We start from the raw sequence: 25,528 nt of genomic DNA on the forward strand, positions 1-25,528 counted from the left end.
CCAGGGCACCCTGGGTTGAGGTATCTGACTACTCCTTCTCACCGTCACACTCCGAGTTATCCTTGTCATCCCACAACATGGGAGAAAGGCTTACACTGATTAAACTCATGATTGTTCCCTGGGCTTTGGTCTGTTTTGTTCTCCTCTCTTCAGGGTCATAGAGTTTACACTGGTTAATATGAAACCGTTTTATCTGTTTTGGCAGTTGTATTGCATGTACCATAGGGCTTACCTTATCCTTTATACTATATGGTCCCTTATACAATAGTTCGAATGTCCCCATTCTTGCATAATTTCTGTTCATGACCTGGTCCCCTACTTTCTACTCCTGTGCTATCCATGGTTCCAACAGCATTTTTATTCTTTTGGAGCTGTCTTCCCATTAGCTGCCTCCCAATGCAACTTCCTTAGAGTATCATGTAGATCCCTCACAAATCTGTCCCAGGTGATCTCCTTAGTCTGGGTTTCAGTCAGGATTGGCACCAACACATGAGTCGGAGTCCTCATTGACCTCCCGGTTATCAGAAGAGTGTCCCGTACACTTGGAGAGACTGGCCCTGATGTTCATCAGGACCAGGGGCAGGACCTCATTCTATTTCTTTGGGTCCTCTCCCATCTCTTTCCTAAGCCTCTTTTTATAATACAGTTCATTCTTTCTACTATACCCAATGATTGGAGGTTATGGGCCACATGCCATTTTTGCCTGTATTCCTAGGAGTTTCAGGGTGGTCTGCATAACCTGTCCAGTGAAATGACTTCCCCGATCTGATTCTACTATTTGGAGCAGTCTCCAACACTTTCCTCACCAGAATCCTAGCAGTGTTTAACACTGTAGCCGCCCTACGAGGAAAGGCCTCCACCCACTTGGAGAAGATATCTACCAATACCAGACAATATTTATTGCCCCTTTTTGTGGTGGGCAGTGGCCCAATGAAGTCTATTTGTATAGACTGCCACGGTCCCTCTACCCTCCTATTGTGTCCCAACGGAACCTTTTCTTCAGTTGGGTCTGGATTAATAGCTGTGCACACTAAACAGTTATTACAATACTCCTTTACATCCTCCCTGAGATGGGGCCACCATCCCACTTCCTCCACTTTCTTCCATGTCGTTTCTGGTCCTGGATGTCCAGCTCCTGGACCCTCGTGAGCTAGTTGCATGAATTCTTCCCTGTATTGCATGGGCACGATCCATCGATTTCCCTTAAACATCATCACTTTTTTAACCACTACAACTGCTGCTCCAAAGGGTCCCTCAATTGGCTCCCCTTCTTCCTTTCCCTAATCACTGCTTTTAGAACCACATCTTAGAGTCATAGAGTTATACAGCACGGATAGAGGCCCTTCGGCCCATCGTGTCCGCGCCGGCCATCAGCCCTGTCTACTCTAATCCCATATTCCAGCATTTGGTCCGTAGCCTTGTATGCTATGGCATTTCAAGTGCTCATCCAAATGCTTCTTGAATGTTGTGAGGGTTCCTGCCTCCACAACCCTTTCAGGCAGTGAGTTCCAGACTCCAACCACCCTCTGGGTGAAAAAGTTCTTTCTCAAATCCCCTCTAAACCTCCCGCCTTTTACCTTGAATCTATGTCCCCTTGTTATAGAACCCTCAACGAAGGGAAAAAGCTCCTTAGTATCCATCCTATCTGTGCCCCTCATAATTTTGTACACCTCAATCATGTCCCCCCTCAGCCTCCTCTGCTCCAAGGAAAACAAACCCAATCTTCCCAGTCTCTCTTCATAGCTGAAGCGCTCCAGCCCTAGTGACATCCTGGTGAATCTCCTCTGCACCCTCTCCAAAGCGATCACATCCTTCCTGTAGTGTGGCGACCAGAACTGCACACAGTACTCCAGCTGTGGCCTAACCAGTGTTTTATACAGCTCCATCATAACCTCCTTGCTCTTATATTCTATGCCTCGGCTAATAAAGGCAAGTATCCCATATGCCTTCTTTACCACCTTATCTACCTGTTCCGCCGCCTTCAGGGATCTGTGAACTTGCACACCAAGATCCCTCTGACCCTCTGTCTTGCCTAGGGTCCTCCCATTCATTGTGTATTCCCTTGCCTTGTTAGTCCCTCCAAAGTGCATCACCTCACACTTTTCCGGGTTAAATTCCATTTGCCACTGTTCCGCCCATCTGACCAACCCATCTATATCGTCCTGCAGACTGAGGCTATCCTCCTCGCTATTTACCACCCTATAAATCTTGCATTTGGACCTGTCAAATCTGGGGGCAATTTTCCCTCCTGGGGTCCCTCCTTTTTCTTTATGGCCATGATTTGTCCAGATTGGTATAGGTCCCAAGGTACTCCTTCCATGGCCCCCTTTTTGGCCAGTTCATCGGCTTTCTGGTTACCTTCCCATTTAAGCGCTTTTTTTTTAATGTGCCGTAACCTTGTAAATGTAGTAATCCTTTTGGTTATTACCCATGAAGTCCAAGATAGTTTCCAACAGAGGGGTCGTCACCAACGGCTTCCCGGCTGAGGACTTGAAACCCCGCCTGGCCCATATTGCCAAATATTCAGTGCAGGAGTTGCACATTGAGTCCGAATAGATGGTATAGGGGGTTGGGAACTTATTGGGGTGTGTTACTACATAGGTTATGGCTGCCAGTTTGGCCTGTTGTGTGTTGGGGAGTTTTATGGCCATGTCTATTCCTGCCTCAGGGTCATAAATCCCGTACCCTGTCCTTAGTTCTCCGTTTGTCACTGAGCTGGACCCATCCACATAAATATCTCTACCTGTCAGGTATTCCCCAGCCCAGAATCCCACATCTACATCCCGCACTCCTTTTACTGATCACAAGTGATCCATCCTTGGTTAGATCATATTCGAGGCTAGCTTTGGTTCCCTTAGACGCTCCACTTTCAGGTGTGTCTGAGAGAGCAACAACGTCCAATGGGCGATTCGACCACTGCTCACTGTCCCATCTTTCATTCTACCATCCAGTAATATTTGTGTCGAAGTGTGGCAGGTCGATAGGGTCACCCAGGATGACTCCATAAATGACAACGTGTTTGACAGCCGAAAAGGTTGTTTGCAATTCAAGAAGCCCCTTTCTACGTCTGTCAGGACTTGGGAGGCTTAGGCCACTGGTCTCAACTTGCCGTGCCGTTCCAGGAGTAGCGCTGTGCTCAAACTGTCCCCAGTAGCTGCTACCTCCACGTAAAAGTCCTGGTTTCCATTTATCGCTCCTAACGCGGGTGCAGTTTGTAGGGTTTTTAGGTGAGTGAATTCCTCCTGGCAACCTTTCTCCCATTCTACTCTTTTCCTAAGAAGCCTAAATAAAGGGGCTACCATGGCTGTATAACCTTCAATGAACTCCCTGCAGTATCCCGTTACTCCCAGAAAGGACCTTACCCCAGATACATCCTTCGGGACGGGTAATTCCTGAACCGCCTTTCTTTTTGCCCCATCTATAGCCCTTTCTCCTGCTCTAACTCTCAGTCCCAGATATTGCACTTCCCCTTGTCCAATTTGGGCTTTCTTGGGATTCACCTTAAAGCCTGCCTCCTTGAAATATTGAAGCTATTAATTCAGTAATGGCCCGTGATCCTCCCTACCTTCAGAGAATAACAACAGGTCGTCCACATATTTGGATCAGCTGGTTGGGCTGACTGAAACTCTTTAACGCATCAGCTATACACTGGTGAAACCCTTGTGGGAGACACGTTCATGTATATTGTTGTCCCTTGAATGTAAAAGCAAACTTATACTGATGGTCCCTTCTCTCGGAGATCGACCAAAATCCGTTTGATATAGCATGTACGGTGAATGTCGTTGCCGCCAAGGGGATACTTCCTATTAGATCTGCTACTGTCTCTACAGTGGGTGCACAGGCTGGAATATTTTTATTCAGAACCCGGTAGTGCACCATGGCTCGCCATGACTGATCGGGTTTCTTGACTGGCCAAAGGGGTGAATTCACATGGGTTGCTATTGGTCTTAACATGCCTTGGTCCACCACTGAGTTTATTGCTGTTTCCAACTTCTTTTCTGCTTCCCGGGGAAAATTGTACTGTATCTGAGGCCGCGACATTGGGTCTCCACCTACCTTCACTCTACCCCTGTCACTCTTCCACAATCATGTCTGTGAGTAGCGAACACGGCAATGTTATCCCGTACATTTGGTACCTTCCCAGGATGCTATTGACCAATTGTTCCATGTCATAACTTCCCTTTGGTTTCATCGTAAAGGCACTACCTTTAATCATCTCATCTTTGGGAATGACTCAAATCTCCTAGTTTATCTGAATCAACTGCCCCCCACCCCCTGCACAAAACATACAGTTGTTTTTCATATCATGTGGGCTAACATGTAATTGGCCCCGAGAACCCCCAAGCTGGGCTGTTCCCATTTCATAAGAACACATTCCCATTTGGTGACGACGGGGTCCTAATTTTATAGTCCAGGGTATCGATACCGTCTCAGCCTGTTCATTACCTGTAAAACCTGTCAATTTAAATGAGACTCCGCTCAATCATGGGGAAGTGGTTGGATTTGGTAAGTGGACTACCATACTAGAGGTTCCAGTATCCACTAGATACCTTCCCCAAGTGCTCTCTATTTTAATATTTACACGGTCTGCCCCACTCATCATAGGTGAGGCCCCGTCAATACGGGGGTGCAGATGCGCCGGGTCCTCCGTCACACACGGCAGTGTCCCGTTTCCCTTGATCTCTGCACATAACCTGCGGCCACTGAGTTTTACTGGATCTTCTACCTTTTCTTGTTTTGTCTCTACCACCCGTGGTTTCGACGCCTCGAGACCCTAGTATGCTGGTTTTCCTCCCTTTCGGGAACCTATGCTCCTTACTCCAGTGTCTCATTTTTCCACAGTTGAAACACACCTAGGATCTGCTCACATTACTCCTCTCCTACTTCCATTCCTTTTTACTTCCCACGTTCCCTCTTACTTCGTGCACCTTCCCCTTTTGTCTATTTTCTTCCCCTTTGTCTGATTCAAAAACCAAAGTAAGCTTTCTTAGCATGCCCACCTCTGTATTATTATTATTATTATTATTATTATTATTATTGTTATTATTATTATCCTCGGGGTCAAACCATGACTTGGCCTTTGCCCTGATCAGTAGCAAACTGTTGGACTCTACAGTCCTCAGCCCATGATTTCTGGGAGCCCCTACTAAGTTTGCGCATACTAGATTTCCTCTAGTTGTTTTCAAGTATACTGGCCACAATCTATCCATAAATGTGTCCAGCGACTTGCCTGTGTTGCCTAGTTTGCTCATCCTGCAAGAAAGGACTACCTTGGCTATGTCCTAGCGCCACTAAAATTTAATCTTTCAAGCCGTTCGCGGTTCTGGCACCCCCGCCCCCCAAATTTTGTGGCTGCCGACAAACTCTGATATAGCTTCCCGTCCAGGGAAAACAGTATCAGTTTCTTCATTTCAGCATCGTTACAATTATTGATGCCGCCTATCTGTTCTACTTTGGCAAAACGGACGGAGGCAATTCCCCTAGGTTTCAATTTCGTCGCGCTAGTCAGCATTTCTTGGAGCTGGAGGGGAGTATATGGGAGCACATAATCACTGCAACGGCGCCGGGCCACCACTTGCTGGTAGTGGACTGAATTTTTGTCGTCGCAGGGGATACATTGGTCTCAGTGGTTCAGGAGCCGACTGGCGCTTACTATACTGGGGCCCATCATCGGGTTCTTTTCCCTTCTCATCCTGGTCTTCCCCCAACTTCACCCGGTGCCATGAGACAAACCATACCTCTGACCCCAGATAGTACTAGGGTAAGTTTATGAATTCTTTCATTACAGGGCCTGTGATTGGACCCCTAAGTTAGTTTATTAGACCAACAAAACCACAGTACAAACCCCTTTTTTATGATTTGAGTGAAACTTTCAATCACCCATGTGTTGATTGTTACTGATTTTGATTGTAGGCCTGGATCTGGAGATGACTGGTTTCCATCCTCCTTCACCTGACTGCTGTATCCACGTGTTGATGTTGTCCCTTATAGTGTTCCAGTCATGCTATGCCACACCTGGGCCCCAAGTGATTGTTGGAGGCCAATCATCTCAGCCCCAGGACATTGCTGCAGGAGTTCCTCAGGGCAGTGTCCTTGGCCCAACCATCTTCAGCTGCTTCATCAATGACCTTCCCTCCATCATAAGGTCAGAAATGGGGATGTTCACTGATGATTGCACAATGTTCAGTTCCATTCGCAACCCCTCAGATAATGAAGCAGTGCATGCCTGCACATAGTAAGACCTGGACAACATCCAGGCTTGGGCTGATGAGTGACCATCTCCAACAAGAGAGTGTCTAACTACCACCCCTTGACATTCAACAGCATTACCATCGCCAAATCCCCCACCAACATCCTGGGGGTCACCATTGACCAGAAATTTAACTGGAACAGCTGCATAAATACTGTGGCTACAAGAGCAGGTCAGAGGCTGGGTATTCTGCGGCAAGTGACTCGACTCCTGACTCCCCAAAGCCTTTCCACCACCAGGCACAGGTCAGGAGCGTGATGGAATACTGTCCACTTGCCTGGATGAGTGCAGCTCCAACAACACTCAAGAAGCTCGACACCATCCAGGACCAAGCAGCCCGCTTGATTGGCACCCCATCCATCACCGGCACGCCGTGGATGCAGTGTGTACCATCCACAGGATGCACTGCAGCAACTCGCCACTGCTTCATCGACAGCACCTCCCAAACCCGCGACCTCTACCACCTAGAAGGACAAAGGCAGCAGGCACGTGGGAACAACACCATCCCGACTTGGAAATATATTGCTGTTCCTTCATCGTCGCTGGGTCAAAATCCTGGAACTCCCTTCCTAACCACCTTCTGATGGGCCATAAATGCTGGCCTTGCCAGCGACGCCCACATCCCATGAACTAATAATTTTTGCTTAAAAAGTGGTTCTGGTCATCAGCCTGCTGAGCCGCTTGGTATTTCACACCTCTCCATCTCAGTCTTGCAATCTCCTGAGCTATGCAGACCTGCAAGGTTGAAGACAACTTCTTATCTCCTCCCCTGCCAACCATACCTCATTAAGGACAATGTGATTTCTCTCACTGTGATGGACATTTAGCTCATGGCATTGTTCAGGTGTTAGTGTCTTCCTTTCGTGTCAGAAACTGATCAAGAGTCAGTGTCATTGTTCCGTGTTAATGTGTCTTCAGAAACTGATCGAGTCAGAGTTCACTTAACTGATGCCTTCCGTGCATCGAGGTTAACTACTTCATGTCCTACAACCACCTCTTTTTTTAAAACCTTAGAATGTAGCCTATCAGGGCCAGGGTATTTGTTGGCTTTTAGTCCCACTAATTCCTCCAGTACTTTTTCTTTACTAATCTTAATTACTTTGTCCTCACTCTCATTAGACCACTATTTCTGGTATGTTTTTTGTGTCTTCTACTGTGAAAAGACAGATACAAAATATTTGTTGAACGTCTCTGCCATTTCCTTATTCCCCATTATTATTTCTCCTGTCACTGCCTCTAAGGGATCCACATTTACTTACGCTAATCTTTTCCTTTTTACGTACTTGTAGAAACTCTTACAATCTGATTTTATATTTCTTGCTAGTTTACTTTTTTCAATTTTCTCCCTCTATCACTTTCTTTGTCATCCTGTGCTGATTTCTGAAACCCTCCCAATCCTTAGGCTTACTATTTTTGGCAACTTTGTAAGCTTCCTTTTCATCTAATTATCCTTAACTTCTCTAGTTAGCCACAGTTGGATCACTTTTCCCGTGGAATTTTTATTCCCCAAGGGCATGTATATTTGTTGAGAGTTATGAATTATTTCTTTAAATATTCATCATTGCTTATCTACTGTCATATATTTTAATCTAATTTCCCAATCTACCTTAGCCAACTTGCCCCTCATACATATGTAATTGGCCTTGTTTAAATTTAAGACCCTAGTTTCAGACTTAACTACATCACTCTCAAACTCAATATGAAATTCATCATATTCTCACTCTACCCCAGAGGATCCTTTACTATAAGATTACACAATACTAGATCTAAAATAGCCTGTTCCCTAGTTGGTTCCTTGACATATTTCTCTAGAAAACTGTCTTGAATGCATTCCATGAACTCGTCCTCCAAATTACATTTGCCAAAGAGATACGTGAAGATTAAAGACCCCATGATTATTGCATTACCCTTATTACATGCTCCTCTAATTTCCTGATTTATAATCTATCAAACGCAATAAACTACTGTTAGGGGGCCTATAAACTACTCTCCAGTGTTTTCTGCCCCTTTATTATTTCTCAGCTCCACCCATACTGATTCTATATCCTGATTTTTCTGAGCTAAGATCCTTTCTCATTACTGCCTTTTATCTCATCCTTTACTATCAGGACTACTCCCCCAACCTCCTTTTCCATTTCGCCTATCTTTCTTTTTTTCTAAAAGTCAAGTACCCTGGAATATTTAGTTCCCAACCTTGGTTACCCTGCAACCACATCTCACTTAATGGCTACTAGATCAAACATATTTATCTCCTTTGCCATTAATTCATCTATCTTGTTTCGAATGCTTCATGCATTCAGATAAGGCACCTTTTAACTTGAACTTTTTTTTAATCATTTTTCCCTGATGTGACCTTAGTCACTAATGCCCGATTACCTTTGTTAAACTCTCTGTCCCTTCTCGACAAACTCTACTTGTTTTTACCCAAATTGCTACTCTGCTGTACAGCCATGACTTTTCTCTTTAAACTTATAAATTACCCTTACCTGGACCCTCCCCTCTTATTAGTTTAAAGTCCTATCTACTGCCCTAGTTATTTGATTCGCCAGGACACTGATCCCAGCCTGGTTTAAGAGAAGCCTGTCCCAACAGAACAACTCTCTCTTTCCCCAGTACTGGTGCCAGTGCCCCAAGAAACCCCTGCTTCCCGCACAACTTTCAGCCATGCATTTAACCATCTAATCTGTCCCTATGCCAATTTGTGCATAGCTGAGATCCAGAGATTATTACTTTTTTAATGGGGACCCTACTCCTCAAACTCCCTCAGTAGAATCTCATTCCTAGTTCTACCTATGTCGTTGGTTCTTGCATGGACCACGACAACTGGATCCTCCCCTCTCCTTCTCCAAGTTCGTCTCCAGCTGCGAGGAGATGTCCTTATTCCCTGTTTAGGGAATGGTTCCACAGATACTAGTTGCCCTCTGGGTCTTTGCCCAACTAATCATTCTTCATGTAAGTCACACTCCTCCAACCCTTTTACTACAGATTTTATTTTAAAGGAACTGTCAAAGGCACAGAATTACTGTCTAACTTTAGTACCTGTGATTGTTATACATTCTTTATTTGTGTGTTGTATGCTGCTTGCTTATTTGGTCCTGATGCAGTTGAATAATTTAAAATGTACTGATGTTGGCATAATAACTTTGGCTACTGTTTAATGAATGCTGGCATAGTTGTGGTGGATTTGGCAGGTCTTGGCATTTTTGAATAACGTAACTGATGGGCTATGGTATATTTGTCAATTTCACAATTGTTCCAGAAGTGAATTCTTGCTCCAATTCATGTTCATAGCATATTGAACAATATATTATGGAATAATAGATGGCTCTTCTTTTTCAGAAAGAAAATGCCCCCATTATCTAGGATGACTCGTGCTGACATGGAAAAGTGAGTCTTTGCCTGTTGAATTTGAACTGTGTACATTTAATGACTGCAGCACTTGGCACCCTCTAAATGAAGAAACTGCTGATTTTATAGGTAAATTAGAGGGTTATTAGTTTGTAGGGCCATTTTGGCAGTGCAACTGATTCTTATTGCCTGTAAGTATTATTGGAAGAGGCCATGGAGTGGAAGGGTATGGGTTAGTACCTGTGATTTTTGGAGCTGTATTTGGACAATTTGGGTGTGAGACCTTATGCTGTTCTTCCACACTTTGGGTAGTTACCGATAGGTATACACAGCTCTGCTCAACCTCTTGGGCCAGGCAATAAAATCGATCACTTATTGTAACTTGTTCGTTCCATGATTTCACAGTTGTGGACCTCCTTATCTCCACAGGCCTTTCCTTCCTTCCTTCTCCAATTTACATGGTCTTTCAACTGAAGTTCGGCATCACCAATCTACTTTCCCCTTTATTGCCCTTAACTTTGTCTTCTGCTAAGAGCCTAGGCCCTTCAGCTCAGTTTCTCAATAGCTTTAGAAAAGGTACCTGAAAGAGAGGAAGCAGCTGAGTGGAATGAAACAAAAGCAATTCATTTGTGTATAACTAATATGAATCATTGAGTTTTTAACAAATAAATGCTTCAAAGTGCTGTATTAATGAATCAGTTGGTCTTACTCCTTGACCATTGAGATCCTAGTGATGTATGTTTGAGATTTCTGCATTCCTTGCTGTGATCTATTTTTCTTCAGATACATGGCCCTGATAGTGGTTGAAGCAGAGCTAAGGGACCAAAATCAGCTCTTGGAAGTTGCCCAGCAGCAGTTAAAGCAGGAACTGAAGACGGCTATGGTAAGATTTCCTCCTAGTTGGGTATGTTCACTGCCAGTTTAATTCTGAAGCACTTGCCAAAAATAACCTGAATTTATGAAGGAATTTGCTGTTCCCATTAGTCACTGAAATGTGATGTTTTGGGTTTGATCACTTTCTGACATTGTCACAGTTACATGATTTGACTGTCAAGGGCTGTCAAACAAATCTTCAAAATAAGATGTCACTCTCAACGGCCTAGGAGTAAAGGAACCACCACCTTTAGTACTGAGCCCTTCAGAGCACAAAATCTCAAGTTTGGTTCCCAGCCTGTGCTGAGTTAACTGATATTACGTAGTGCTTAAAATCTGCTTCCTTGCCCTGGGGCAAGGGAAAACATCAAGCAGGGTTTCTACTCTGATTGCTATCCAGTGACTCCTGCTGGGAAGTGCATGTATTTACATCTTAGATAAGAATAGTGGACTCTTAATGGCCCAGAATTTGCTGTCAAAATAATGGTGAGGTTAATGGCGCTCACCATTGCTTATGCACAAATCGCACAGCAACTTCAGACGAGGGCAGATGCGAGGTTAAACACGAAAATCCGGAAGGTGCTGTCCGAGTTGTCATTCGGCTGTTAACTTCGCAAAAATGGCATCTTGCTGTTTGAGTTGCCGTTCAAATGCATTGAATGGCGTGAAGTTCCTGTACTTGCAGAGTAGATATGAACTAAACTTGCCACAGAAAGTTAGGGCTTGTCCATTTCAGTCTAAGTACCCTTTTTAAATGGAGTGATAAGTCTTAATTACTGCCAATCAACCTCTGGCACTGAAAATTAACTTTTACAAGTGTAGCGTCTCATTCCTTCAGCTTTAAATTATTGGACTTTTTTTTTAAAATGTAAATTACTTTTTTTTACTTTGTCTCGTTTTTTCTCTCTCAATCCATTCTTTCTTTATTTCGCTTTCTGTACCTGATTTGACATTGAATCCACCCATTCTAATTTACACTTCCTGGTTCAGACACTATGCTGTTCATTTCCCAGTCCTTCAGTCTGGTGAAGGAGATACAGTTGCTTGCCCTGTTCACAGATCCCAGATGTCCTGTAGAGGGCACCGTGCTGTTTCCATCTCCCACTTAGAGCAACTTCCAGTGCAGTCTCATGGAGATTAAATGGGTGCTGTTAGTTCATTGACTACAGTAAATTATGGGCCAATATCTTTTTGCCCAATTTTCTTCCATGTTCTCTTGAAGGTGAGAGTGATTAATTTCTTTCATGACCAGAAACCTAAGCAACCGTTGTGAAGAAATGGTATAATTATGGTCAGTTTTGCTATTTATGCAGTGAGTCTTTAAATGCCTAGTTTTAATGGAAGCTAAGATTGGTAGAGCAGAAGTTACTTTTTCACTTGTTAATGTTTTAGTAGCTGAGTAATATTACAGCAATAAAGGCATTTGTGCAATCTGAGCAGCGGTTACTGCAACTTTGTTTTTGCCAATTTTCTAGCCTTTCTTGTAGTTGCTACTACCTGAGTACAGTTGCACAGTCTCTGGAAGACCTCCTGTACCCTGCCCAAATGAACAGTCATGTGTGAGGCTCAGAGACTGAATGTTGGCAGATTGTTGGAATTTGGTGCCCTATTGTAGGGTCTTGCCTGAGAGCAGCTAACTTAGTGCGGACAAGAAATCAAACTCTGCTTCAGTACTAAATCTGGGAATGGCCTTATCTGCAAGGTCATCAGGGGAGCACTATTGCTGGAATAGTAGGTTTTGTTCAGCATTGTGCTGTTTGAGCTAAAATCTTTTCATTTTTTAAAAAAAAGTATGAATTCCCTGGAGCTACCACCAGTCTAAAGAACTAACTTTCACCATAATTTTTGTGAAACTTTACTACTGCTCTCGTTTCTCTGAAATGATGCCTAATGAGACACATGATTTGACCATGTGCGCATTAAGATATGGCATTATGACAAGACCTTTAAAATTGTGGTCGAGGCACTATCCTGCTAGTCAAAACTGCTTGTAATTCAAGTATTACCATTTGTACCTGTAAGTATTACCATTTGTACCTGTATTTACTGTATAAGACACAGATCAATATTACAAAATTCTCACCATCCACAAATATGTGGAACATAAAAGCCAGCATAGATGTAACTCATGAGCCTCCTCCCACCCCTCTTCTAACCCTATCAGCATATCCTTCTATTCCTTTCTCCCTCATGTGCTTATCCAGCTTCCCCTTAAATGCTAGTCACCTCAACTACTCCATGTGGTAGCAAATTCCACATTCTCACCACTCTTTTGGGGGAAAAAGTTTCTCCTGAATTCCCTATTGGATTTATGAGTGACTATCTTTTATATTTATGTCCTCTTGTTTTGGATTCTCCCACAAGTGGAAACATTTTCTCTATGTTCACCTGATCAAACCCTTTCACTATCTTAAAGACCTCTATCATGTCACCCCTGAGCCTTTTTTTTTCTAGAGAAAGGAGCCTCAGCCTTTCCTGAGAGGATATCCTCTCAGTTCTGGTATCATCCTTGTGAATCTTTTTTGCACCTTCTATCATTCTTGCCCTCTATCATTTTTATAATATGGAGACCAGAACTGTGTGCAGTACTCCGTGGTCTAACCAAGGTTCTATACAAGTTTAACATAACTTCTCTGCTTTTCAATTCTATCCCTCCAGAAATGAACCCCAGTGCTTGGTTTGCTTTTTTTTTTAATAGCCTTATTAACCTGTGTTGCTACTTTGTGATTTGAGAGTGTGCCCCTAGATCCGTTATTGACTAAGCAGTATGTGGCTTCTTTATTCTTCCTACCAAAATGCACCATCTCGCACTTATCTATATTGACATTCATTTGCCAAATATATGCCCATTCTGCAAGTTTATTAATGTTGCTGTCTTGTATTTTGTCACATTCTTCCTTTGCGTTAACTACACTCCTCTTTTCTTCTCCTCCCCCCCACCCCCCCCCCCCCCCCCCAAAATTTGGTGGTGTCTGCAAAATTTGAAATTTTACTTCTGATTCCTGAGTCTAAATTGTTAATGTAAATTGTGAACAACAGTGGTCCCAGCACCGATCCCTGTGGAGCACCATTTCCCACCTTTTTGCCAGTCTGAGTAGCTACCCTTAACCCCTACAATCTCTCTTCTGTTTTGTAGCCAGCTTGTTATCCATTCTGCTACCTGTCCCCTGACTCCACATGTTCTGACCTTAGTCATGAGTCTGCTATGTGGTACCTTATCGAAGGCTTTTTAAAAATCCAAATATATTCCATCTGCTGCAATATCCTAGTCTGCTCTTTCTGTTACTACTTCAAAGAATTCAATAAGGTTGGTCAAGCATGATTTTCCCTTTTGAAATCTGTACTGACTACTCTTTATTTTAGTTTTCTAGATGTTTTACAATTACATCTTTGAATAAAGATTCCATTATCTTTCTTGTTAAGCTAACTGATCTACAGTTCCCTGGATTTGTTCTATTTTTTTAAAATATAGGAATCACATTAGCTGTCTGCCCGAATGAATTTTTATATGTCATAGTACCTCTGCTATCTCTTGCCTAACTTCTTTTAATGTGTGGATGCAATCCATCTGGACCAGGGGTTTTATCCTTTCTGTTTAGCAATTATCTCCCTCCTTTCTATCTTAAATGTCTATCATTTTTGTGCTTTTCTTCTAATGTCATGCTCACCTTGTTAGTCTTCCTGGTAAATACTGAGGCAAAGTAACTTCAATATTCCTGCCATTTTGCAGTCATTACCTGTGAGATTATCTTGTGTATCCCCTAGAGGCCCTATCTTAATGTTTCTTTTGTTATTTGTGTCTGTTGAATACTTTACTATTTCTTTCTATATTCCTTGATAATTTAATTTTGTAGTTCCTCTTGGCTTTCCTAATTTTTTTACTTCTTTCCTAACATCTTCATGTTCCCTTTTGTCATCCTCCTTTTATTGTCTATGTACTTGGTGTGCACTTTTCTTCAGTTTCAATTCTACACTATCTTTCTCTTCATCCATGGTGTTCTGTTATTGGCTAGTTTGTTATAGAAACATAGAAAACAGGAGCAGGAGTAGGCCATTTTGGCCCTTCAAGCCTGCTATGCCATTCAATATGATCATGGCTGATCCTCTATCTCAATACCATATTCCTGCTCTTTCCCCATACCCCTTGATGCCTTTTTTGTCTAGAAATCTATCTAGCTCCTTCAATATATTCAGTGACTTGGCCTCCACAGCCTTCTGTGGTAGAGAATTCCACAGGTTCACCACCGTCTGAGTGAAGAAATTTCTCCTCATCTCAGTCCTAAATGTCCTACCCCGTATCCTGAGACTGTGACCCCTCATTCTGGACCCCCCCCCCCCCCCCCCAGCCAGAGGAAACATCCTCCCTGCATCCAGTCTGTCTAGCCCAGTCAGAATTTTATGTTTCAATGAGATCCCCTCTCATTCTTCTAAACTCGAGTGAATACAGGACGAGTCAACCCAATCTCTCCTCATACAACAGTCCTGCCATCCCAGGAATCAGTCTGGTGAACCTTCCTTTCAGAGAAATATATTTCTCCTGAACTCTGTTCACCGTTTTGAATATTTCCCAGTGCCCCTCAAAATTAGCTGTTTTTCCAATCTACTACTTTTTGTTTTTGTCTTTCTCAATCATTATTTTAAACCTTATTATGTTATGATCACTATTGCCTAGATGTTCCCTTACACTTAGTTCTCTTGTCTGCTCTGGTTCATTTCCCATTACTAGATCCAGCAGTGATTCCTCTCCGCTTCTTGCTTACTGGGTCAGAAAAGAGTCCTGTACACACTGTATAAACTCCCTTCTCTCTTTCTCTTTCCCTACCTCTTGCCAGTTTAATTAGGGGTAGTTGAAATCTCCCATGATTATTATTCGATGCCTTTTACTTGTTGCATAGATTTACCTACATATTTCTTCTTCCACTTCCCTTCCACTATTAGGTGGTCTGTAGAATACCCCTATTAACGTGATCGATCCCTTCTTATCCTTCGTCTCAATCCATATGGATTCTGTTTCTACCTTAATATTACTTATGCCCCTTCTTTCTACTGCCATTGTTGTCTCTAATTAGTACAGCTACCCTACCCCCTTCTTCCCTACCCTGTCTAAATGTGCATATTTCCCTTCATCATAAGGTCAGAAGTGGGAATGTTCACTGATGATTGCGCTCATTCACAACCCCTCAGATAATGAAGTAGTCCATGTCCGCATGCAGCAAGACCTGGACAACATCCAGGCTTGGGCTGATAAGTGGCAAGTAACATTTGTGCCAGTCAACAACCATCTCCAACAAGACAACCATCTCCAACCACCTCCCCATGACATTCAACAGCATTACCATCGCCAAATCCCCCACCATCAACATCCTGGGGGTCACCATTGACCAGAAACTTAATTGGACCAGCCATATAAATACTGTGGCTACAAGAGCAGGTCAGAAGCTGGGCATTCTGCAGTGAGTGACTCACCACCTGACTCCCCAAAGCCTTTTCACCATCTACAAGGCACGTCAGGAGTGTGATAGAATACTCCTCCACTTGCCTGGATGAGTGCAGTTCCAACAACACTCAAGAAGCTCAACACCATCCAGGACCAAGCAGCCCGCTTGATTGGCACCCCATCCACCGCCTTAAACATTCACTCCCTTCACCACCGGCGCACTGTGGCTGCAGTGTGTATCATCCACAGGATGCACTACAGCAACTCGTCAAGGCTTCTTCGACAGCACCTCCCAAACCCGCGACCTCTACCGCCTAGAAGGACAAGGGCAGAGGCACATGGGAACAATGCCACCTGCACGTTCCCCTCCAAGTCACACAACATCCTGACTTGGAAATATATCGTCGCTGGGTCAAAATCCTGGAACTCCCTTCCTAACAGCACTATGTGGAGTACCTTCACCATACAGACTGCAGTGGTTCAAGAAGGTGGCTCACCACCACCTTCTTGAGGGCAATTAGGGATGGGCAATAAATGCTGGCCTTGCCAGCGATGCCCACATCCCATGAATGAATAAATAAAATTTATTTGTCATGTTTCAGTTATCCCTACAACATCTGGCTCCTCGCTACAAATTATTGCCTCCAGTTCCCCCATTTTGTTTCGGATACTGTGCACATTGCTGTACAGGCAGTTTAATTTGTTTTTATTAATTGTTCCCCTTTTATTTTTGTCATTTTATACTTTTGTTCTGTAACTGTATTTGTTCCCAAACCGTTTGTTACCCTTATTCCTTTCCTTGGTCTGACCTTTATTCATCATCTCCCATTTCTTTTGTCTTCAGACTTGTTATCTTCACCAGATCCCTCTCTTTCTTCCCCCCCCCCCCGCCCCAAAACCCAGTCTTGCAAGTCTAAAGTCCTATCTACAGCCCTATTTGTCCTTTTCTCCTAGGACACTTGTCCCATTTCGGTTCAGGCAGAGCCCATCCAAGTAGTACAGTTCCTTCCTGTGCCAGTACTGGTGGCAGTGTCCCATGAAATGGGACCCCTCCTTCCCGCACCACTCTTTCAGCCACACATTCACCTTCCTGATCCGTCTATCCCTATGCCAATTAGCAAGTGGCTCAGCTAACAATTGAGATTACCACCCGTGAGGTCCTGTTTTTTTAATTAGTTCCTAACTTCTGATATTCCCTTATCAGGACCTTCTCCCTTTTCTTCCCTATGTCATTGGTCCTGACATGGACCACGACAACTGGATCTTCTTTTCTCCACCTCCTCCTCCTCCTCCTCCCCCCCCCCCCCCCCCCCTCCAAAACCTTCCAAGTTCCTCTCCATTTGCTCAGAGACATCCTTTACCTTTGCACCAGGTAGGCCACAATGCTGAAACGTAACCTGTTAGTCCAGTAGTAGTGTTCCCTGACTGCCTCTCAGGTACCGCAATTGCCAGATGGACGGTGCTGCAACAGTGCTGTGATAGTTCAATTATAACTCTATCTCCTGACTTCACACCTTGGTTTTTGCTGCTGGCTTTTAAAACTCTTGTGCCTGATTTATTCAGGGTTAGCTCCAATTTGGAGGTTTAACTGAAGTTGGGAGGGATGGTTGCCATTGAACCTTTAACTGTGCTGGAGGAGTGGAGTCAAAGCTGATAGGGCACCACAGTATTGCATTCCTGAGTCCACCATCTTCAACAAATTGTTTCTCTGAGAGGGAAGACTGAGGGAGGATATGATCCATGTATAAAATTACTCCACCCCCACTTTTAGCTGGAAACTAGGCCATACATATCTAATCTTGAACATATACACCAATGTTTAAATAGTGTATTGTGTGGTCATATCATAGTAGAAATTACACCTTAATAGGACAAAAAACTCTTGCATGTTTCCACAAACATATGAAGGTGTAACTTGTGCACAGAATTCCAAAACATGGGGTATAAACGAGTAAAGGCTTGGTTGCCAATGGTGCACAAAGGGAGGGAGCAGGCGCTAGTGGCCAGAATCGGCAGCACAAAGTTTCCGGGGGTGGGGTTGTAAGCCTAGAAGAGGCAACAGATAGGGAGGGGCAATTCCATGAAGGGATATAAACATGAGTGTGTTAGGGGACCAGGAGCCACTGTCAGTCAGTGAAGACTGAAGTGGTGAATGAGCGACTTGGTGTGGGATAGGATATGGGCAGCAAAGCTTTGGATGTGCTGAAATTTACAGATGAGAGGATGTCCAGGAGAGCATTGGAACAGTCTAGTCTGGAGGTGACAAAGGCATGGATGAGGGTTTCAGCAGTAGATGAGTGTCAGTTTTTGTGTGAGGATATAGGGTCAGTAATATGGCTTGGTGTCAAATAGGATGCCAGGATTGTGAACTGTCGAGTTCAACCTGAAACAGGATCCTGGCAGGGAGATAGAGTAAGTGGCAAGGGTACGGCATTTGTGGCAGGAACCAAAAATGATGGCTTCAGTCTTGCGAGTGCTTAACTGGAGGAAATTGTGGCTCATCCAAGACTGATGCCTGACATTACAGACAGTTGAGGGGTCGAGTGGGGTAGAGCTGGGTGTTAGTGTACATGTAGAAGTTGACCACATGCCTTTGGATGATGTTGCCAAGGAACAGTGTGTAGATGAGAAAGAGGAGGGGCCAATGACATCTTTGGGGACTCCAGAGGTAATGGTTCAGGGGTGGGAAGAGAAGGCATTGCTAGAGATGCTCTGGCTTGATTGGGTAGGTAAGAGTGGAACTGTGAGGGCAGTCCCACTGAGCTGGACAGTGAAGGAGAGGCATTGAAGAAAAATAGTGTCGTTGACAGTGTCAAAGGCTGCAGAGAGGTTGAGGAGAAAGATTGCACCTCTGTCACACAGGATGTCATTTGTGACTAAATAGGGCCATTTAAGAGCTGTGGCAGGGATGGAAACCTGATTAGATAGATTTAAACATGGAGTTGCAGGGAAGATGAGTAGATTAGGGAAGTGACAACACATTCAAGAACAAAATGGCGCTTACCTGAGGAAAATCCTTCCCAAGGTCCTATGTAGAACATTCTTGATCAAGATACTGTTGTAAATGACTGAAGTTCAATTATTAGAGTTTTAGATTTGTAAAAAGGATTTCCATGTGACCAGAGTGCCAACTCCCCTCCGCCCCCCCCCTGCCCGCATTGTCTACTGTATCCCCTTCTGTACTGTTTCTATTTAACTATCCTCCCACTTCTCATTTATAGGATGAGACAAACAGGTTTATGGTTAAGACTGAGAACTTGCAATCTGAGAAGGAAGTGCTGAGCAAGAGGTTACAGAACTGCATGGTCGTACTGGAGAGCAACCAGATCGATCCTGGTAAGTCTAACCAGATCCGCAATCACCACTACAAGGACATGAAAGCTTTAATGTTGAAATTTAATGTGCACAAACTGGTTGCTGCTTAGGTTGTGCTTGATACAAGTCAGCATATACTGTGAATTTATTTTCATGATGTACACATGCATATATTGTCAAGCCACACCATCACAATGTTGAGGCATGGCAGTAACTTAAACTGCTCAGTATGGAATACAGGTGAGTGTTCAAAATCTCAGACTCTGCCTTAAAATGTCTGATCTTGCTACCATATCTCTGCTGGGACTCTTCAATAAAATGATTTACTGGTCTTAATTTTGCATCTTGGTTACCCAGTAGTGTAGGATTACAGTACAGGATAACCAAATAGAGGTAAAATTAAGTCCAGGGTCCCAGTTCAGATTAGCTTGTCTCGCCTCGTCCTGATAAACTGTTCTTTGGAGGTAGGTCATAGTTTCATCTGTTGGAAATTAGGTTGTCTTACCTTGGTGCTCGAGTATCATAAAATTATACAGATCAGGAGTCAGTCAGCTTCACTTTTCTGAATGTAGCCAAAGTGGATTTATATCTCACTCTGCTAGTTTTGATGGTCACTTAAGCAATAGTATTACCCCTCTGTGCATGCACCTTCAGACAGATCAGGATTGACCAGAAAACTCCCCAACCACACATTCAACTGATGGCTGTATTGCCTCATTCCCCTCCAGAGAGAGACTGAGACTGCTGCTTACACCTGTTGATTCTTTTCTTGAACTAGAATATGTGCATGGCTAAACTTTGTTAGATCCCTAGGATTTCTGTAGAATCATTATCTTAAAGATTCAGAATGTGCCATACATCTGTTCCTGTTTTTGCTTATTTTTCTTTCTCAGTTTCAGCTAATAAAATAATTGAAGACTTTGAGCAGAAGAATGCATGTCGAAGGGACACAATGGTAAGATGTTTTTTTTGTGCCTAAGTTCTAGTTTGTGGATAGTGAAACTTGGAAATGAGTCCACAGCAAGAGGATGCAGAGTTGGGCTTGGTTTTTTTTTTGGAGAGTTGCGGTGGGGTTTGACCTGCAAGTGTTTGATACACCAGTGCATCTGATGGCTTGTGTAAGTGGTGTATTTTAAACTGTAGAGACAGATCACTTGGTGTATTAATTGTTTGAGTAGTAAGTGTGTACGTACCCAGTGCTGCAGAAATGCACTGCCTTGTGTTCTAATACTTACCAGCTACCCTGACAGCTCAGGTAGAGTCTCTGATTAGATGTGTCCCAGGTTCAATCCCTGGTCTGTACTAATAGGCTGTTTCATTTGGGGCAGAGGCATGGCTGCTTCAATTAGCCTTAACACCCAGATTGGAGAGAGGAAAATCACAGGATTCTACTCTTGATTGCTATTCAGCAACTGGAAGTTTGTGTTTCTGGATTTGGGGAGAGGACAGGATCAGGTCCGATGTCCTTCACAGTTGGAGAGTTTGTCAATGCTCTCTGTCTATTTGGATGCAGTATATGAGGGTGATTTGCCACTTAATGGAACTGTATCCCAGGAAGGGATTCAGGAAGGAGAATGTGGGTAAGTAAATGCTAGTAAGTCTGGAAACATAATGTAATTGTCGCAACAGATGCCACACGGACTTTATTGCCAGTCTATGTTTAAAGGTAAAAATCTGTTCTAAAAGAATAGTGAATCATTTAGTGAACTCAGCCCCCTGTTATGACTTTTTAATGAGAGCTGCATGTCTGAATAAATGCTTGGCTTCTGTTTCACCTAGAAAGTATGTGTGTAAGTTATTGGGCATGTACAGTGCGAAGGAAAGTGGTAATTTTAAAACACTTTCTGCTCCAAAATTGGACCGCCTACTCGCTCTCCCTCTCCCCTATGAATCTTTTTCTTCCCCAAAGCATGTTGGCATATCTGTTGTTATTGCAGCTCAACTTACAACACTGAATTCTTCTTTCTTCTTTTCTCTCTCCTCCCTTCCCTCTTTTCCTCCCTCCCTTTCTCCTCGCGCGCCCCCCCCCCCCCCCCCCCACAACCAAGAAATTGTAATTTGTGCTATTGAGTCACAAGATGAAGTGTGGGTCTGTAAACTATCTGCTTCAGGTACATGTGGAGAATCTCCAGACGGAACTAGAAAAATGGGGAAAGTACGTGGTAGAGAAGAGAGACACGTTCCAGGTAAGAATCTGTTGCTAGGTACGGTAAGACTACATTGCAGTGTTTCTCTGGTAAACACTTATCCTTCACATTGGTTTAGTGAATTTGTAATACTCTTATCTGACCAGCACCTAACCAGGTCACTTTCATTGAATGGTCAGTAATGTCCCTCCATGACTTGGGTATACAGGGCATAATTTCAAAGTTTGCAGATGATACAAAACTCAAATGTGGTAAACAGTGAGGAGGATAGTAATAGATTTCAGGAGGACATAGACTGGTGGAATCAGGACACATGGCAGATGAAATTCAACGCAGAGAAGTGTGAAGTGATTTATTTTGGCAGGAAGAATGAGAGGCAATATAAACTAAATGGTACAATTTTGAAGGGGGTGCAGGAACAGAGACCTGGAGGTGCACATACACAAATCTTTGAAGGTGGCAGGACAAGTTGAGAAGGCTGTTTTTAAAAAAAAAAAGACATATGGGATCCTGGGCTTTATTACCAGAGGTATAAAGTACAAAAACAAGGCAGTTATGCTAAACCTTTATAAAACACTGGTTAGGCCCCAGCTGGAGAATTGTGTCCAATTCTGGGCACCACACTTTAGGAAGGATGTGAAGGCCTTGGAGAGGGTGCAGAGAAGATTTACTAGAATGGTGCCAGGGATGAGGGACTTCAGTTATGTGGATAGACCAGAGAAACTGGGGTGGCTCTCCTTAGAGCAGAGAAGGTTGAGGGGAGATTTGACAGAGGTATTCAAAATCATGAAGGGTTTTGATCGAGTAAATAAGGAGAAATTGTTTCCAGTGGCAGATGGGTCGGTTAGGAGAGGACATGGATTTAAGGTAATTAACAAAAGAACCAGAGGTGACATGAGGAACGCAGTGAGTTATGATCTGGAATGCACTGCTTGAAAGGGTGGTGGAAGCAGATTCAATAATGACTTTCAAAAGGGAATTGGATAAATATTTGAAGTGGAAAAAATTGCAGGGCTATGGGGGAAGAGTAGGGGAATAGGACTAATTGGGATTGCTTTCAAAGAGCTGGCACAGGCAAGATGAGCCAAATGGCCTGTGCTGTATTAACTGTTACATGCTGAAAAGAAAATCCTAATACATATGCATTTAAGCTAGTATTGAGGGGAAACTGCAACTGGCCAATCAGTTCATTTAAAGGGCTTTCAAATCAGTGAGATCTGATGCACTCTGTAGCTGGCAGCAAGTTGCATTTAGTTACTAAAGATGGGCGGGAGGAAAAGGATTGAATGTATGTGTAGAAATTGTTTTCACCAACGTTACTGCTTTCCTCTTGTAACTAGTGTAGAGTAGCATCTGAGCAAACACCAAACTGTTTCTCACTCTCACACATCTACTATTCATCTGAATTTCCACATCATCCTAAACAAAAAAGAATTCCTACTATCTCCATCCTGTGTGTCAATGCTACAAAGAACAAGGCACAGGAGCTGGTCTGCTTCAGCTATGACGTGAATTGGGTTGCACTGCTTTAGGTAATGACATTGAAGAGGAGTCTTTATATATAGCACTTGTTCCTCAGCTGCTTCTGTGTGAGGAACAATGTTAAACCTGCTGCGGCTGAGGCAAGCCTGAAATGGGTCACTAGTATTGGGACCTTTTGGGTGAGGTCATGGTCTGATTTGCCCTTGTTTAACATCAGCCAATGATTCAATTTGTTGTCGTGTATTTTGGCTGAAGTGGGGGCTGATATTTTTCATTCCTGAATGAAGATCTCGGGTAGCCGATCACAAAATAATTCTGCACCAATGAAATACACAGCATCCTTGGGACTCATATTTTCTTTATTTCTTGTGACACTGCATGACTTGCAGCACAGTCAACCCAAGGTGATCCAGCAGTATTTTGTTCCTTCAAAATGCTTGCATGTAATACTTTTTTCAAATGGTGGGAGGAAGTAAGACTGAGTGGAATCCTCATGGTGTTGACTGTGTATTGTAAAGGATTCTGCCAGTTTACTGTGTAATTAAATCAAAATAGGTCTGCACCCTGTATATTTCAAACTTTTATTAAACTGCCTAATAAATATTCTCATGTAATGTTGAAAATTGTTACTCTTTTTTGCTTTGGTTCCATAAGCCAAAAAAGCTACCTTTTTTTATTTTTAAAAAAGTTAAGCTGTAAAAATTTATCCCATGCAGTTGTATAATTTTGTTCATTGGCTGTGGCAAATCCTCATGTGTACATTTACCAAAACTCATTTGGCCATTTTCTCCTCTTCCTCACTTTCCTCAGTGTTTACTGCTGCCTGTCTCTCTCTCTGGCTCCTGGCCAAAGTGACCATTATGTTTGAGTAAGCTTTGGCAGTGAATCGGTGTTTGACAGCAGGAAATATAAGCTGAACCCAGGCCTGTCCCTGTCTGATATCAACATATGGACTGCCATTTAGGGTTCACTGGATAGCCATAAAGAGATGGGGCAGTTGAGTTTTTGCCTTAACCCCCCCCCCCAGTAACTCTTAAGGCCAGTATTTCCCCTCTACTTTGGCCCTGTCTGAAGGCAAACTCAGAATGGGGATTGAAACTGAGACTTTGCTGGTCAGTGTTCTGCTCTTTACTTGTTAAACTGGCTGAGGCATTGGGGCACCCAGGAGCATCTTTTTCAAAAATAAACTAAATTCAGAAATTTCCATGGTTGCATGTGATTTATGTTGATGTACTGTAATGTAGAAATGCTGTTGCAATTCAGAACATTTACACTCTTTCCTTTTATCCCTTTTGAATAGGCTATGAGGGTGAAGTTGGAGAATGCAAAGGAGGAGAGTAATAAAATTGTAGAAGAGACAGACTTGTTCCAGAAGGAGCTGGAGGAATGGAGAGCATTTTTAAATCAATCCAAACAACTTTTAGATCAGGAGTGCTCTGAACCTCTGGACTAAAATGGATCACTTTAAACTGTATATAAAATGTATATGTTTAAAGGAGCTGCTCGGTGGGAAAGGTGGAATTGGTGGCCTGTTTAGTGTAAAGGTAACAAAAGTCGTAATACTCACTAGACGGGTCCTCTTGGGTAAAATAAAATGGGTGTTTTATGAATCTCTTTTGTGTGCTATTGACCTGCAAGTGCATTTTAGACCAAAATGCTTTTCTATTGAAACTGAATCTATTTTAAGCAGCTGAACTCTTCAAGCTCTTGTCTGATGGAAATTGCACATAATAGTTGTCAACATGCCACTGTTGATTTCAGTCCTTGATGAGGCAGCATAGTGTGCATTGCTGCTGAGGGGTAAGTTGGGAATTTGTGCCTGGCAGTTGTCCATATCCTGAGTTTGGTAGATAAAGCAATCTGCATCACCTATTTACACTTGCCTGAAAGCTCGATCAGAAGTGGCCTGCCTTCTTGTCTGGGTGTGGTAGAGATGTGAGTGTTATGTCTTGGGGTTTTTACCTCAAGTAACTTTCTTGTGCACTTTTTTTTACACATACTCAATCTGGCAACTAAACAAGCTCCATAGTCAAAACAGAAACTCTCTTTTTAATACTTTAATTACTCATATATCCCATGCCCTCACCTCATCAAAAACAGGAAGAATAAGCACTTTAATTAAACAGCAAATCCCTGTCTCTTACATTAAAACCCACAGTAATACTGATCCTGATAACCTCCCTTTACAGTTACTTTGTGGAGTTTGCTGGGTAATCCTCATCTCCACCCTGGAGCCTTTATTGCTGTTTCAAACTGCTGCACTGGGGCAACTGTTCCTGTGATATACTTGCAGCTTCATTGGCACCCCATCCACCACCCTAAACATTCACTCCCTTCACCACCGGTGCACAGTGGCTGTAGTGTGTACTATCCACAGGATCCACTGCAGCAACTCACTAAGGCTTCTTCGACAGCACCACCCAAAGCCGTGACCTCTACCACCTAGAAGGACAAGAGCAGCAGGTACAGGGGAACAACACCACCTGCACGTTCCCCTTCAACACAATATTGGAAAATGTGAGGTTATGCACTTTGGCAGGAAAAATCAGAGAGCAAGTTATTATCTTAAAGGCGAGAAACTGGAAAGTACTGCAGTACAAAGGATCAAAAAGTTAGTATGCAGGTGCAGCAGGTGATCAAGAAGGCCAACGGCATGTTGGCTTTTATTGCTCGGGG

The 25,528-nt window shown here is 43.3% G+C and overlaps 1 protein-coding gene across 2 annotated transcripts in view; it reads left to right on the plus strand.

The window, feature by feature from the left end:
* knstrn (kinetochore localized astrin (SPAG5) binding protein) overlaps positions 1 to 24,462 on the plus strand; it is a 39,006-nt gene extending 14,544 nt beyond the window's left edge. For both annotated transcript variants that reach the window (XM_067991193.1, XM_067991194.1), the window contains 6 exons: positions 9,590 to 9,637; positions 10,382 to 10,481; positions 19,130 to 19,244; positions 20,117 to 20,178; positions 21,335 to 21,409; positions 24,153 to 24,462. In XM_067991193.1, coding sequence (XP_067847294.1) covers positions 9,590 to 9,637; positions 10,382 to 10,481; positions 19,130 to 19,244; positions 20,117 to 20,178; positions 21,335 to 21,409; positions 24,153 to 24,305 — 553 coding nt within the window. In that variant the 3' untranslated portion in view covers positions 24,306 to 24,462. The remainder of the gene's footprint in view (positions 1 to 9,589; positions 9,638 to 10,381; positions 10,482 to 19,129; positions 19,245 to 20,116; positions 20,179 to 21,334; positions 21,410 to 24,152) is intronic.
* Positions 24,463 to 25,528: the final 1,066 nt, after the last annotated feature.

Source organism: Heptranchias perlo, chromosome 10 (genome assembly GCF_035084215.1).
Source record: "Heptranchias perlo isolate sHepPer1 chromosome 10, sHepPer1.hap1, whole genome shotgun sequence".
NCBI classification, from domain to species: domain Eukaryota; kingdom Metazoa; phylum Chordata; class Chondrichthyes; order Hexanchiformes; family Hexanchidae; genus Heptranchias; species Heptranchias perlo.